The 17,264-nt window shown below is 33.9% G+C and overlaps 2 protein-coding genes, 1 long non-coding RNA gene and 1 pseudogene across 10 annotated transcripts; 1 reads left to right on the forward strand and 3 right to left on the reverse strand.

Annotated features, from left to right (window-relative positions):
• Window positions 1-27: 27 nt before the first annotated feature.
• Window positions 28-16,753, reverse strand: LOC127114830 (mitochondrial uncoupling protein 1). 8 transcript variants are annotated; one of them, XM_051046668.1, is made up of 10 exons: window positions 16,688-16,753; window positions 11,394-11,454; window positions 2,999-3,095; window positions 2,815-2,893; window positions 2,590-2,726; window positions 2,383-2,481; window positions 2,189-2,284; window positions 1,939-2,013; window positions 1,692-1,737; window positions 28-869 (listed from the first exon to the last, which is right to left on the reverse strand). In XM_051046668.1, the coding sequence occupies exons 3-10, from the start codon at window positions 3,077-3,079 to the stop codon at window positions 790-792; spliced, it is 693 nt and encodes a 230-aa protein (XP_050902625.1). In that variant the 5' UTR covers window positions 3,080-3,095; window positions 11,394-11,454; window positions 16,688-16,753; the 3' UTR covers window positions 28-789. The 8 variants fall into 8 exon arrangements, with proteins under 8 accessions (XP_050902625.1, XP_050902626.1, XP_050902622.1 ...); XM_051046669.1 differs by lacking the exons at window positions 11,394-11,454; window positions 16,688-16,753 and adding exons at window positions 3,187-3,278; window positions 11,680-11,736 and having other exon boundaries at window positions 3,050-3,095; XM_051046665.1 differs by lacking the exons at window positions 11,394-11,454; window positions 16,688-16,753 and adding exons at window positions 3,187-3,278; window positions 11,680-11,736.
• On the reverse strand, window positions 3,901-5,705 carry LOC127114831 (uncharacterized). The gene is made up of 3 exons (XM_051046671.1): window positions 5,667-5,705; window positions 5,501-5,578; window positions 3,901-4,398 (listed from the first exon to the last, which is right to left on the reverse strand). Exons 1-3 carry the CDS (start codon window positions 5,688-5,690, stop codon window positions 4,093-4,095), a joined length of 408 nt encoding a protein of 135 aa, XP_050902628.1. The 5' UTR covers window positions 5,691-5,705; the 3' UTR covers window positions 3,901-4,092.
• LOC127114834 (uncharacterized) lies at window positions 3,993-12,593 on the forward strand. The gene is made up of 2 exons (XR_007800601.1): window positions 3,993-4,141; window positions 12,350-12,593. It is a non-coding gene; the product is annotated as an uncharacterized LOC127114834 (long non-coding RNA).
• LOC127114829 (mitochondrial uncoupling protein 1-like) lies at window positions 6,512-12,444 on the reverse strand (annotated as a pseudogene).
• Window positions 16,754-17,264: the final 511 nt, after the last annotated feature.

The following is a 17,264-nucleotide window of genomic DNA, read 5'->3' on the forward strand; positions in this document are numbered from 1 at the left end:
TATATATATATATATATTTTTGTGATCATTCACTTATTTTCATCGGTCCCCTACGTAGAGCATGCTTAAGCCGGAGCTGACTGCAAGGATAAACTACTTAAGGACTTATTTGTAAAAAAAATTGGGACCACAACACATGGGGTGTCGGGATCGACTCTTATAATCATGAAGCCTACGCTATTAAGACAATACCGATTTTTAAAAAACGTTTTCCCAAGTCTTTTACATCCCGTCATAAACCTGTCTTATAGCCTGAATATTCAAGATGCACTGTTTTCTTTGCTCACAATTTTTTTTTGGTAAGGTTAAAGAAATAGGAGAAATACGGATACACTACACAGATGACTCGTCAAACACATGTTATTTTATTGAAAGGAAAAGCAAACAACAAAAAACGCTCAAAACATACTAAAAATAAAGAAAAGCAATAAAAAACGATAAAAATCTCCTCCCACACTTAAACCGAACATTGTCCCCAATGTTTCGATATGAGATAGGGTAGGAGTAACCTGGAAGAGAGAGAAAGAGAACCATGGATGATCACCGGTACCGTCGCCGTCACGAGCATTTACTTTAACAAATATTGTAGACTCGAAGAAACGAGGAGGAATTGGGTGAAGGGGGAATAAGGAAATAACAAAATTAAGTGAGGGATATTGTTGTTAAGGGCAGACGAGGGCATGAGGTTTATAAGGTAACATGCCATATTAGCATAATATCCTCCAGAACCAGAATGGAACATTACCATAGAGAAGTAGGGTCCAAACGGTTTCTACAAGATGCATATTTTTACGTCCGGCTACCCCATTTTGTTAGGATGTATGAGGGCAAGATGTTGTATCGAATAAAACTGAGACGATGACAAATCCCTGCAACCACATTTGAAGGAAAACCACTTCAGCAAATTTGTACAAATCAGAACATATGCAAGATGACTTTTTACCTAAAAGTCCCAATAAAAAGATTTTGGTAGTCATAGTTGAAAATTACTAGGATCTGAAATGAATTATAAACAATATGCCAATTTTCAAGTTGATGTACATCAATATCTATTAAAGACACATTTACCACATATTGATAACAATGACCAGAACAAGGCATTGGAAATTTCATATTATGGATTTCAAATTTTTTTATACAATACGAGCATGGGACACGAGAATGACACGTCAACACCAGTATTAATTTAAAAAAAATAATAATTTAAATGTGGTAAGTCAGTGTCAGAAACAAAAACCAACACGTGTCTGACATTGGACACACCTTTGATCGGAGGTGTAGGTTCTTCAGATTATTTAACAAATTTATGTGATTTAATCTAATGTAATGCATGAAACTCTATATGAAAAATAGCTGGGGTGCAGACCGAATTATGCTTCCAAATCAAAGGATCCCTGCATCACTTTCTATATCTCATGAAAAAGGTCACAAATTACTATAAATTCAGAAAAAATAAACTAAACAAGTGAAGTAAAGCAGCGAGATTTAATATGGAAGAAATATTGAATTAATCATTGCATAGTTCAAAAAAAACTGAATAATATCTGAAAAAATGTTCAAGTCAAGAAAAGGCTTCACGTTTTTATAAAACTTGTACATATTAATAAACGAAATCAACGAATGAACCTGAATAATTTGTTGGGCACAAACAAATCAAACAAAATTAAAAGAGGCAAACATAAGAACATTACCTCTAAGGGCCTCAAGACTGACATGATCATAGCAAAGGTGTGGTACCTACAAAGTATCGGACGATCAAGTTAGTTATGGATTCAAAATAATCTTTAGCTAGTTCAATTTGCAATGGTTGCAGATAATACTCCAAGCACCCACCTCTTATCAATTTGATATGATCAAGTTCTGTGAAGTATTTTGTTTTATACAATTAATGCTTAAATAAAGAAAAGGGAAAAGTAATAATAGCAGAAAAAACCATACATCATTTTTTAATGTTTTGACGAAACAACCAATGGTGCTTTTGTAACTAGGATCTCCCGTCATTCTTGACTTCACCTGAAGAAGAAAATTCGAAAAATTGAATTAGGGAAAAGGCAAAACTGCATAGTTTAGAAGCTCACCAAGCAACTGAATGTAGTACATATAGTTAACACACTATAGATAACATGATGAGACAATAAAAAGTGCACAATCAAACATTGATATTCACAAGTAAACACTGATAAATTACCACGTCAACTGGGGAGCCAATACACACTGCAAAAAAACCCGCCCAAAGAAGATGTGTAACAACGTTATCGGTGAAGCCTGGAATTTTCAAAATGGTCTGCAGTAGAAGGAAAAAAAACAGGCTATTAAAATAAATGAAATTGGAGTAATAGCAAAATTTAACTCAAAAACGCAGTTTAGTATCTTTTACATTACCTCTTTCACTTGATCATAACTGGCTAGCTCAGCAGCATTAATGATAGCATTTCTTGCGACATTGGGGCCAATGCCAGTCCAAAGTGTTCTGACTCCCTCCTGATTGTTTGATAGAGATTAAACAAGACTAATTATGAGTTTGGATCTTAGAAAAGGACTAAAATCATCTTTATCTTTCACAAATCATAGAAGGTTAAAGGAAAATACCTGTTTCACAATTGTTGAATAAGCATTCAATGATCCAGTGTAGCACCTTGGCACGCCAGGAGGGAATTTTCCTTCTGCTTGAAGTCTAACTTTGACAAGATCGGTAGGATTTGCCACTGCAATTGCTACAGCAGCACCTGTTGATAAAGAAAAATCAAACAGGTTTCAGTATCATGATTACGCATTATGTATTGAGAGCTTTAGGAGAAATATAATTGGATTTACCAGTTGTTAATGCAGCGAGAATTTTTTTCACCAATGGAGCATCTCCAACATGGTCTTTCCCAACATACAAATTCTTAACCTGTTAAATATCCCAAATAATTCAAACAATCAGATTACATACGCTAAAAAGTAGATATATGAACTCAAATAAATAAACAATCTTTGAGACACAGTCAATACTCACAGGCTCGTATAACCCAATTCTTAAACCTCCATACAAACATAAGAACATTACCTCTAAGGGCCTCAAGACTGACATGATCATAGCAAAGGTGTGGTACCTACAAAGTTTCGGACGATCAAGTTAGTTATGGATTCAAAATAATCTTTAGCTAGTGATGTTGGTTTGATCACACTCTTGGGGTTGAGAACCTTCCTAAGTTGGAAATGACCTCCAAAGATGTACCAATTGTATGCCCTGCAGCATCAACACCTTCATTTGTAACCTCAACTGTTGGCTCTTCCTATCAAATATGACCAAAAAAAACAGTGAAATCAAAACACAATACAACCCTTACCCGAATAATATAAAAAAAAAAGTGCCAGAAACAGTCCAATATTTATTATAGATTTGTGCAGTATTTACTATTTGTAACAAAACAATCACTTAGCATACATTCTAAAATCCAAATGAAAGAGGCCATAGAAGAACATTACTTGTAATGACCACAAGACTCATTTTGATCTATTCATGTCAAGAGCGTACATACCTTCCTACAAAGACTCGAACGAACAAGTTAGTTATCACTCCAAAATAATTTTGGGAAATAAAAAGAGTAACATTTTAGAGTAAACAAAACGACGGAATTATAAAAATGCATGATGTTATAAGCATAAAAGAGTGGCATTGACCTTTATGGGAAGTCTTTTGAAAGAGGAAAAAGAACAAGATACAATGAGAAAGTCCTACTAAACCAAACATCCTATTTCTAGTTACCTTTGGAAGATACCAACAAGTTAAAGTAACTTACTTTCTATGAATGCATTATCTATATTGTGAGAACCAAATCAAAAACGGAAATCACGATTTCAAACAAAATTAAAAGTTTACACTTCTGAAATATGAACACTGTGGCACAAATAATATAAAAGTAAAACTGTAAAATTTATCTATGATTATAAATCCAGAAACATAGAAAACAAAGCTATTATGAACTTCTGTACTCCAAATTAAAAACCAAATCAATAAAAACTATAGTTGAGCACCAATGGTGTATTTAACATAGACATGATATGAAACTGTCCAAAGTCCAAGCAAATGAGTGAGTTTTTTTGTTCTTACTTCTTTTTCTGACACTGATTCTTGATCCATTTGAATCCGGCAGAGGTTCCACTCTTCACCTTCTGAGCACCTACCACAGCAGCTGACTTAGCTTTGTCAGCACCGACGATTGCAACTGTTTTCGCTTTGCCCATACTAACCGACGCCATAGCTTTTGCATCTTCCATCTTGCCACTTCCGTTGCTCTTATTATTCTTCTTCACCATCACATCGTCCTCATACTCGTCGCTGCCAAGCCCACCATTTCCCCATTGGTCAGACCAACTTGGTGCCTTGCTACCCATGTTGTTTCTTCCAAAAACCTTCAGAAAAAAAAAATTCAAATTTTTATTGATTCTATTCGCTAATGCTATTACACACATTGTTCTAAACTACTGTCAGCAATTGTAGTCGTAGCTTCAACATTAAGGTTTTAGGCCGCTGTTATGACTTAAATTTACGAGGATAGCTTAATCCAAAAAACTAATCAGATGTTATACACATTTTTACAGACTACAGTCATAACTACATTTACAATTGCAATATAAATATGTTTAAAAGATCTCTGCAACAACATTCCAAATGCAATTGCAATCCCATCACTAGAGCCAACCCAAAAGACTAACCATATAATACACATTGATAAGTTACAACCATAATATAAAGATTTTAGAGATGTCTACAACAACAATGTAATTACAGTTGCGACCGCATCAGCCATTGTAATTACCTAAGACCGGCTGTGAATCCAATCCAAAAGGCTAATAAAATATTATGCACATTGTTCTAAATTACGGTCACCAACCACAATATAAAGGTTTTAGAGATTTATGCAACAACATCACAACTGCAATTGGGATCGCATCACTGCCACTGTTACGACCAAAGTCAAACACGAAGACAAATACAGAGACACCGACACAACACCAACACCAACCCATACACATCGAAACTAGTAATAATTTCAAAAAAAGACTGAATAAAACTTACGCGTCGGTGCTACAGAGCTCATAACGTCAGCATTGGTCAGCATTACTAAAATCAAATAAACACTTCACACGTTCGGCGTTGATTACGACAGTTCATCAATATGGATATCCTATTCAATGCAAATTCGAGTACCAAAGAATTGAACAAAAAAAATACAAAAAATCAGGATTCAATAGATCTCTTAACGAATTAAAACGAAAACTCAATTAGTTCCGCAAGATCTCTCAATGAATTGAAAGCAACGAAAAGGGCTTATCAATTTTCCCCATGGCGGTTACACGAACAGTAATTGAATCAATTACACAGAATTGCATGCATTGAGGTATTTTAGAACAGAAAAAATAGGTTTTTTTTTTTGGTTTTTCTATCAAGAAACAACTGAAGCTATGAAATTAGATTGAAGATATGAAATTAAGAATAGAGAGAGAGAATCACCTTGAGAAATTGAGGAGAGAGGATGGGGATTGGAAGGAAGTGTAATGTAAGGAAGGAAGATGGTGGTGACCAACAAGTCTGTGAAAAAGGAAAAAGAACAAGATACGGTTAGGAAGTCATAGTTAACCACACATACTAAATGCCATTCTATTTCTAGTTACTTTACCTGAAGGAGTTTGATCCTACTCATCACGACACAACAATAGTAACAGATGGATGGATTCAAAATAACATTGGGGAAATAAAACAACGTACCTAACAGAGTCAATTGAAATGAATAAAAAGTTGTTAGTTATTATCTAAATGACATCAACATCGTATGCCACAACAAAAGCACAAATTCCCAGAACATTAAAAACACACAAATCAAAGTCCATCACAGTCAAAACACAATTAAGTAGTATCCTTTAATACACAACAAAAAACAATAAGTTCAAATTCAAAAACCCAAACCGGTTTCACACTACTAAGCACCGACTCCCTGAACATGAATAGACACTAACATAGAGACACCGATAATAATTTAAAAAAATAAGTATCTGTGCAAGTGTATCGACACTAACACAGCGACACAGATAATAATTTTTAAAAATAAATACCTGTGCAAGTGTCTGAAACATAGAGACGCTGTTTTAAGATGTGTCAGTGCTACATAATAGTTTTTACGCAACAAGATGATAACAAAAACAGATTACAAAGTAAAGAGAATTCCCAATCTAATGAAAACCTAAAGAAAAGGGAATAAATATATAGCAACATGCATATATGTACCTCAGCGAAACATGCAGAGAAAGCACTACTGGCGAAAGTGCCGGCAAAGGAGATATCAGAATTACTGCCACCACCTCCCACCATAGCTTCAAAAATAAAAATGTTATAGTTAGTGAAAAAAACAGTTAAGAGCGAAAACGAGAGAAAGAAGAAGTAGAAAAATGGTTTGAGAGAGAGGAAGAAGGAGAAAACCTGAAATTTTGCACAATTGTGAAGGAGAGAAAGAACTGAAAGGTTTTTATGCCACTGATCGTCAATGAGAAATTAAATAAAGTAAAGTGTGGACATAAATTAAATAAATTAAAGCAAGACAAGTAAAATAAATAAAAGCGATAAAATAAGAAGTGACCCAACTCAATCTCACTAAAGTGAGATAACCCCCGATGTGACAAAGAATAAGTTCATTTAATCATTGCATAGTCCATAAAAGACCTGAATAATATCTGAAAAAAAGTTCAAGTCAAGAAAAGGTTTCACGATTTTATAAAACTTGTACGTTAATAAATGAAATCAACGAATGAACCTGAATAATTTGTTGAGCACAAACAAATCAAACCAAATTAAAATAGGCAAACAGAAGAACATTACCTCTAAGGACTTCAAGACTGACATGGTCATAGCAAAGGTGTGGTATCTACAAAGTATCGGACGATCAAGTTAGTTATGGATTCAAAATAATCTTTAGCTAGTGATGTTGGTTTGATCACACTCTTGGGGTTGAGAACCTTCCTAAGTTTGAACACGACCTTTAAAGATGTACCAATTGTATGCCCTGCAGCATCAAAACCTTCATTTGTAACCTCAACGGCTGGCTCTCCCTATCAAATATGACCAAAAGAAACAGTGAAATCAAAACACAATACAACCGTTATCGGTATAATATAAAAAAGAAAGTGCGAGAAACTGCTCAATATTTGTTATGGATTTGTGCAGTATTTACTACTTGTAACAAAACAATCACTTTGCATTTATTGTAAAAATCAAATGAAAAGAAGCAATAGAAGAACATTACTTGTAATGACCTCAAGACTCATTTTGATCTATTCATGACAAGAGCGTACATACCTTCCTACAAAGATTCGGACGAATAAGTTAGTTATCACTTCAAAATAATTTTGGAAAATAAAAAGAGTAACATTTTAGAGTAAACAAAAAGACGAAATTATACCAACACATGATGTTATAAGCATAAAAGAGTGACATTGACCTTTATGGGAAGTCTTTGAAAAAGAAAAAAGAACAACATACAGATAGAAAGTCCTACCTAACCAAACATAGTATTTATAGTTTACCTTTGGATGATACCAACAAAATTTACTTTCTATGAATGCATTATCTATATTAATTATAGTTTTTTTTTTTACAAATAGTCTACGAGACAACTTGCAAAGTAGAATTCATAAAAAAAAATTGTTATGTTATAAACATTGTTGTGCAATCTCTTAGTGAATAGCTTTATTAAACATGCACTTAGGTATTGTTTCGAAATCCATAATTTAGTGGACATAGGTAGATAGCACAAAGAAATCACGTAGACGAAAACAAATTCGCTGATTTTGTAAACAACTATTTGTAGTATTATACTAATACAAATTATAAAAGAGAAGTAGTTAAAAGCAACAAAAATTCATATGATGAGCCTCATATTTTAAGAAAAAACTACACACATGCATTGTTTTAAAGCTTGCAAAGGAAGAAAAAAAAATATTAATTGTAAATTCAAAATAATATTAGTAAAAAAAAAAGAACATACTACCTTAGATATCCTCCAACAAATCATGAGAACTTCACAATTTCATAGACAAATTGTTGAAATATGAGATTGAGGGACATTTGAATATACAATATGTCTGAATAACATTACGAAGATTGTATTATACGGTATATTATATTAATTACATAAGGAATATGCAATGGTATATTCTATTATATTCTAGATAGGTTAAGAAATATTCAATGGAATATTCTCTATACAAATATTAACACTCCCCCTCAAATTTGAACATATAAGCTAAATGCACTAAGCTTGCCACATATATAATTAGTTTTAGGATCTCGTTGGGATTTTGTAAACACATACCAATTGATCATTAGAGTTGACAAAACTTGTGACAATGTCGTTTGATTCTATCTTCTCTCTGACAATGTTTGGTCCTCTCATGAAACCTGGATTCAAAACAATACGTAATGGAACTTGGTTATCACAAATAAGGGTCATGGTCTTATTTTTTCAAATTGAAGTTCTTTGAGCAGTTGATTCAACCAAACGACCTCACATGTTACTAGTGTCATAACCTTATATTCTACCTCAGCACTTGATCTTGCAACTACATTCTTTGAGCAGTTGATTCAACCAAACGACCTCACATGTTACTAGTGTCATAACCTTATATTCTACCTCAGCACTTGATCTTGCAACTACATTCTGTTTCTTACTTTTATAGGAAATTAGGTTTCCTTCAACAAATAAACAATACTCAGAGGTAAATCGTCTAACAATGGGTAAGTTTTCCCAATCAGCGTTAGGATATCCAACTATCTGAGTATGTCCTTTATTTTCATAAATGAGACATTTTCCTGGAGAACCTTTAATGTATCTTAGAATCCAAAAAATAGCGTTCATATGTTCTTAGAAAGGAGAATTTAAGAACTACTTCACCACACTAACCGAAAAAGAAATGTTGGGACGTGTGACTGTGAGATAATTTAACTTTCCAACTAATATCCTATACATCCTTAATTCATATAGAAGCTCCCCCTGATTAGGTAGAATTTTAACACTTGAATCCATAAGAGTATTAACTGGTTTAGTATTCTACAAACTTGTTTCTTCAAAAGTATCCATAATATATTTTCCCGGAGAAATTACCATATCATCTTTAGATTTAACTACCTCAATACCCAAAAAATATAGGAGTTTACCAAGGTCTTTCGTCTGAAATTTATTCGATAGATGTTATTTCAACTGGAATATTCTCTTTGATGTATCTCAGAATCCAAAAAATAGCGTTCATGTGTTCTTAGAAAGGAGAATTTAAGAAATAATTTACCACGTTAACTGGAAAAGTTTTATTTTCCTGAGATTTCTGTTAGCACCACCACCTGAGACCATTCTCATAAAATTCTACTCTTGCTTAGTTGAGCTTAGGCCGATTCCAAGCTTTTGACAAACTTTTTAGTCTGCGTCAAAACAAAAAACATAGGAATTAAAACAGCAAAATTTGTAGGTTAATTGTGAGAATGTATGTTAGAACAAAGAACATAGTCAATTAACACATAAATGTCACTATCAATGCTTGGGTACGTTCATAACAACAGTTGGACTCATGTTTGGTTTTGATTAAATTAAAAATTGTTATTTTATTTTGATCCAAATTTTGGATCTATCACAAAGTACTCAACTCATACCTGTTCTAGAGTTAAAAACATGATCACATTCCAAGATCCTAGCCGTCCGAAATTTGGTATGAATCCCTTATAAAAGGCTAAAGGTCCCTGCAAAACCAATCAAATGACATACCGATTTCAATATTTCTCCAATTAAAACATAAGTTATTGGAGAATTCCTTCACCACTTCCACAACAGAGAGTTATGCAAAGAAAAAAAAGCATATTATGTAACGTAGAAATGAAAGTGAACAGTTTTATGTTAGCATATAAGCAGGCGTGAGAAATGAGAATGTTTAAAGATGCCATGAAAACTGAAAGTTCAAATGATGTTAGTTCAATTTGCAATGGTTGCAGATAATACTCCAAGCACCCACCTCTTATCAATTTGATATGATCAAGTTCTGTGAAGTATTTTGTTTTATACAATTAATGCTTAAATAAAGAAAAGGGAAAAGTAATAATAGCAGAAAAAACCATACATCATTTTTTAATGTTTTGACGAAACAATCAATGGTGCTTTTGTAACTAGGATCTCCCGTCATTCTTGACTTCACCTGAAGAAGAAAATTCGAAAAATTGAATTAGGGAAAAGGCAAAACTGCATAGTTTAGAAGCTCACCAAGCAACTGAATGTAGTACATATAGTTAACACACTATAGATAACATGATGAGACAATAAAAAGTGCACAATCAAACATTGATATTCACAAGTAAACACTGATAAATTACCACGTCAACTGGGGAGCCAATACACACTGCAAAAAAACCCGCCCAAGACAAGAAAGAAGATGTGTAACAACGTTATCGGTGAAGCCTGGAATTTTCAAAATGGTCTGCAGTAGAAGGAAAAAAAACAGGCTATTAAAATAAATGAAATTGAAGTAATAGCAAAATTTAACTCAAAAACGCAGTTTAGTATCTTTTACATTACCTCTTTCACTTGATCAGAACTGGCTAGCTCAGCAGCATTAATGATAGCATTTCTTGCGACATTGGGGCCAATGCCAGTCCAAAGTGTTCTGACTCCCTCCTGATTGTTTGATAGAGATTAAACAAGACTAATTATGAGTTTGGATCATAGAAAAGTAAAATCATCTTTATCTTTCACAAATCATAGAAGGCTAAAGGAAAATACCTGTTTCACAATTGTTGAATAAGCATTCAATGATCCAGTGTAGCGCCTTGGCACGCCAGGAGGCAATTTTCCTTCTGCTTGAAGTCTAACTTTGACAAGATCGGTAGGATTTGCCACTGCAATTGCTACAGCAGCACCTGTTGATAAAGAAAAATCAAACAGGTTTCAGTATCATGATTACGCATTATGTATTGAGAGCTTTAGGAGAAATATAATTGGATTTACCAGTTGTTAATGCAGCGAGAATTTTTTTCACCAATGGAGCATCTCCAACATGGTCTTTCCCAACATACAAATTCTTAACCTGTTAAATATCCCAAATAATTCAAACAATCAGATTGCATATGCTAAAAAGTAGATATATGAACTCAAATAAATAAACAATCTTTGAGACACAGTCAATACTCACTGGCTCGTATAACCCAATTCTTAAACCTCCATACAAACATAAGAACATTACCTCTAAGGGCCTCAAGACTGACATGATCATAGCAAAGGTGTGGTACCTACAAAGTATCGGACGATCAAGTTAGTTATGGATTCAAAATAATCTTTAGCTAGTGATGTTGGTTTGATCATACTCTTGGGGTTGAGAACCTTCCTAAGTTGGAAATGACCTCCAAAGATGTACCAATTGTATGCCCTGCAGCATCAACAACTTCATTTGTAACCTCAACTGTTGGCTCTCCCTATCAAATATGACCAAAAAAAACAGTGAAATCAAAACACAATACAACCCTTACCCGAATAATATAAAAAAGAAAGTGCCAGAAACAATCCAATATTTATTATAGATTTGTGCAGTATTTACTATTTGTAACAAAACAATCACTTAGCATACATTCTAAAAACCAAATGAAAAGAGGCCATAGAAGAACATTACTTGTAATGACCACAAGACTCATTTTGATCTATTCATGTCAAGAGCGTACATACCTTCCTACAAAGACTCGAACGAACAAGTTAGTTATCACTCCAAAATAATTTTGGGAAATAAAAAGAGTAACATTTTAGAGTAAACAAAACGACGGAATTATAAAAATGCATGATGTTATAAGCATAAAAAGAGTGGCATTGACCTTTATGGGAAGTCTTTTGAAAGAGGAAAAAAACAAGATACAATGAGAAAGTCCTACTAAACCAAACATCCTATTTCTAGTTACCTTTGGAAGATACCAACAAGTTAAAGTAACTTACTTTCTATGAATGCATTATCTATATTGTGAGAACCAAATCAAAAACGGAAATCACGATTTCAAACAAAATTAAAAGTTTACACTTCTGAAATATGAACACTGTGGCACAAATAATATAAAAGTAAAACTGTAAAATTTATCTATGATTATAAATCCAGAAACATAGAAAACAAAGCTATTATGAACTTCTGTACTCCAAATTAAAAACCAAATCAATAAAAACTATAGTTGAGCACCAATGGTGTATTTAAAATAGACATGATATGAAACTGTCCAAAGTCCAAGCAAATGAGTGAGTTTTTTTGTTCTTACTTCTATTTCTGACACTGATTCTTGATCCATTTGAATCCGGCAGAGGTTCCACTCTTCACCTTCTGAGCACCTACCACAGCAGCTGACTTAGCTTTGTCAGCACCGACGATTGCAACTGTTTTCGCTTTGCCCATACTAACCGACGCCATAGCTTTTGCATCTGCCATCTTGCCACTTCCGTTGCTCTTATTATTCTTCTTCACCATCACATCGTCCTCATACTCGTCGCTGCCAAGCCCACCATTTCCCCATTGGTCAGACCAACTTGGTGCCTTGCTACCCATGTTGTTTCTTCCAAAAACCTTCAGAAAAAAAAAATTCAAATTTTTATTGATTCTATTCGCTAATGATATTACACACATTGTTCTAAACTACTGTCAGCAATTGTAGTCGTAGCTTCAACATTAAGGTTTTAGGCCGCTGTTATGACTTAAATTTACGAGGATAGCTTAATCCAAAAAACTAATCAGATGTTATACACATTTTTACAGACTACAGTCATAACTACATTTACAATTGCAATATAAATATGTTTAAAAGATCTCTGCAACAACATTCCAAATGCAATTGCAATCCCATCACTAGAGCCAACCCAAAAGACTAACCATATAATACACATTGATAAGTTACAACCATAATATAAAGATTTTAGAGATGTCTACAACAACAATGTAATTACAGTTGCGACCGCATCAGCCATTGTAATTACCTAAGACCGGCTGTGAATCCAATCCAAAAGGCTAATAAAATATTATGCACATTGTTCTAAATTACGGTCACCAACCACAATATAAAGGTTTTAGAGATTTATGCAACAACATCACAACTGCAATTGGGATCGCATCACTGCCACTGTTATGACCAAAGTCAAACACGAAGACAAATACAGAGACACCGACACAACACCAACACCAACCCATACACATCGAAACTAGTAATAATTTCAAAAAAGGACTGAATAAAACTTACGCGTCGGTGCTACAGAGCTCATAACGTCAGCATTGGTCAGCATTACTAAAATCAAATAAACACTTCACACGTTCGGCGTTGATTACGACAGTTCATCAATATGGATATCCTATTCAATGCAAATTCGAGTACCAAAGAATTGAACAAAAAAAATACAAAAAATCAGGATTCAATAGATCTCTTAACGAATTAAAACGAAAACTCAATTAGTTCCGCAAGATCTCTCAATGAATTGAAAGCAACGAAAAGGGCTTATCAATTTTCCCCATGGCGGTTACACGAACAGTAATTGAATCAATTACACAGAATTGCATGCATTGAGGTATTTTAGAACAGAAAAAATAGGTTTTTTTTTTTTGGTTTTTCTATCGAGAAACAACTGAAGCTATGAAATTAGATTGAAGATATGAAATTAAGAATAGAGAGAGAGAATCACCTTGAGAAATTGAGGAGAGAGGATGGGGATTGGAAGGAAGTGTAATGTAAGGAAGGAAGATGGTGGTGACCAACAAGTCTGTGAAAAAGGAAAAAGAACAAGATACGGTTAGGAAGTCATAGTTAACCACACATACTAAATGCCATTCTATTTCTAGTTACTTTACATGAAGGAGTTTGATCCTACTCATCACGACACAACAATAGTAACAGATGGATGGATTCAAAATAACATTGGGGAAATAAAACAACGTACCTATCAGAATCAATTGAAATGAATAAAAAGTTGTTAGTTATTATCTAAATGACATCAAGATTGCGATTTTCCTCATTCTTTCAGCATCCATGGCTTCTTGAGTGTTGTTGATGAGACGAAACAGTTCTAATCGCATCTCACCAAGCTAAATAATTTCATCCATTAACCACCGTAAGCGTGTTTTCTGCGGTGGTGAGGAAGTATGATGAGGTGACGATAGTGTGATCATGTGAGGAATCTCATCATCTAAAAACTGTATCTTTCGTTTTTTATTAGGTTTTGGTGCCGCTGGGGGTGACGTAAATGAAATCTGAGAACATGGTGATGAATGTGGTGAGTCCATCAGAAGAGAACACATCAAAGATTGAGAAAAAGATTATTAGAGAAAAATGAGAAATAAAATAAACAAGACAGAAAATATGGTTATCAAATGAATATTCAATTTAGTATTGAGTAAAGTTACGACTCACATGTATCATAGGATATTGATATACAAGAAGAACAAGCCAACCACTATAGAAAGAGTTATTCCACAAAATTAGCTAATTCTGATTGAACCATATTTAGTATTACAGTAACTTACCATCAACATAAGTAAAAACAAAAACAACAGAAATACAACGTAACTGTTTTTACTAGAATTCTGCATCTAACTTGTTTTTACTAGAATGGAAAACATCCATACGTAACTGTTTCAGTTCAATTGAAACCTACACAAACGACAAGAATTGCCTACATTCAACCAATCTTGAATACAATCCTTATGAAACATATGCAAACATGGCAGACAGACACCAACCTTAAAATCTTCGAAACAAATACTACATTAACCGCATCAATAATTTCATTCATTAACCGTAAGCGTGTTTTCTGCAGTGGTGAGGGAGTACGATGAGGTGACGATAGTGTGATCATGTGAGGAATCTCATCATCTAAGAACTCTATCTTTTGTTTCTTAATCAGCATTAAATAGATGAAGAATAACTCACAATTTCCATTGTTTGCGTCATCTTCGATCAACCGAATCACTAGGGTTGAGGCATGACTCCACACTTCAAGCTCAGCCTGACCCAGGAACCAGTTGTCACCCAACATTTTCACCCTCTGCCCATTTCCAATGTTCCAGCAGACCCTCGAGTCAATGACACTCATCCACTCGTAGTTGGGTTGAGGAACGGATGGTGCTTCCAATAGGGTAGGCCGCAGGCTGCTTCTGTTCTTGAACACTCTAGCAGCTTGTTGAGCATGATCAAAGGCGTCCCTGCATCACTTTCTATATCTCATGGAACCGATCACAGCAAACCAAACTTCCTACCATTTCCTTTCTGTTTCATCATACTCATGAACATAGCATGACACGGCAAAGGTGTGGTACCTGCAAAAACTCCGACGGTCAAGTTATGAATTCAAAATAATATTGTAAATAAAAGAACATAGTATTTTAGATATTCTCCCGCAGATCATGACAAGTTTACAATTGCATATTCAAATATTGAGAAAGATTATCCATAAAACCATAACAAGGGTATATTAAGTCAACCGTGCAATTTTTCTTATAGATTGCAGAAGGAGATGGATAATTTTAAATGAACTGCAGCAATGTTGTATCGAGTAAAGCTGAGACAATGACAAATCCCTGCAACCACATTTGAAGGAAAACCACTTCAGCAAATTAGTACAAATCAGAAAATATGCAGGATAACTTTTGACCTACATATTGTAACCACATTGAAGTAATAATAAAAGATTTTGGTAGTCATAGTTGGAAATTACTGGGATCTGAAATGAATTATAAACCATATGCAATTCTTCAAGTTGATGTACATCAATATCTATTAAAGACAGAGTTACCACATATGGATAACAATGACCAGAACAAGGCACTGGAAATTTCATATTATGGATTTCAAACTTTTCTTTATGCACTAATTAATAAATTAACCTATACAATACGGACATGAGACACGACAGTGACACGTCAACACCAGTAATAATTTGAAAAAATTAATCAATTGAATGTGGATGTGTCAGTGTCAGGAAGTGTCAGGAACCAACACGTGCCTGACTTTGGACACACCTTTGATTGGAGGTGTAGGTACTACAAATCAATTAACAAATTTATGTGATATAATCTAAACAAATACATGAAACTCTATATGAAAAATACCTGGGATGCAGACCCAATTATACTTCCAAATCAAAGGTTCCCTGCATCACTTTCTATTCTCATGGAACCGATCACCAATTACAATAAATTCAGGAAAAATAACCTGAACAAGTGAACTAAGGCAGCCAAATTTAATATGGAAGAAATATTGAATTTAGACAAAGAATAAGCTCATTTAATCATTGCATAGTCCAAAAAAGACCTGAATAATATCTGGAAAAAAGTTCAAGTCAAGAAAAGCTTCAGGATTTTATAAAACTTGTACATTAATAAATGAAATCAACGAATGAACCTGAATAATTTGTTGAGCACAAACAAATCAAACCAAATTAAAATAGGCAAACAGAAGAACATTACCTCTAAGGACTTCAAGACTGACATGGTCATAGCAAAGGTGTGGTATCTACAAAGTATCGGATGATCAAGTTAGTTATGGATTCAAAATAATCTTTAGCTAGTGATGTTGGTTTGATCACACTCTTGGGGTTGAGAACCTTCCTAAGTTTGAACACGACCTCTAAAGATGTACCAATTGTATGCCCTGCAGCATCAAAACCTTCATTTGTAACCTCAACGGCTGGCTCTCCCTATCAAATATGACCAAAAGAAACAGTGAAATCAAAACACAATACAACCCTTATCAGTATAATATAAAAAGAAAGTGCGAGAAACTGCTCATATTTGTTATGGATTTGTGCAGTATTTACTACTTGTAACAAAACAATCACTTGCATTTATTGTAAAAACCAAATGAAAAGAAGCAATAGAAGAACATTACATATAATGACCTCAAGACTCATTTTAATCTATTCATGACAAGAGCGTACATACCTTCCTACAAAGATTCGGACGAACAAGTTAGTTATCACTTCAAAATAATTTTGGAAAATAAAAGAGTAACATTTTAGAGTAAACAAAAAGACGAAATTATAACAACACATGATGTTATAAGCATAAAAGAGTGACATTGACCTTTATGGGAAGTCTTTGAAAAATGAAAAAGAACAACATACAGATAGAAAGTCCTACCTAACCAAACATAGTATTTATAGTTACCTTTGGATGATACCAACAAAATTTACTTTCTATGAATGCATTATCTATATTAATTATAGTTTTTTTTTTTACAAATA

Source organism: Lathyrus oleraceus, unplaced genomic scaffold (assembly GCF_024323335.1).
Source record: "Lathyrus oleraceus cultivar Zhongwan6 unplaced genomic scaffold, CAAS_Psat_ZW6_1.0 chrUn0682, whole genome shotgun sequence".
Lineage (NCBI taxonomy): Eukaryota > Viridiplantae > Streptophyta > Magnoliopsida > Fabales > Fabaceae > Lathyrus > Lathyrus oleraceus.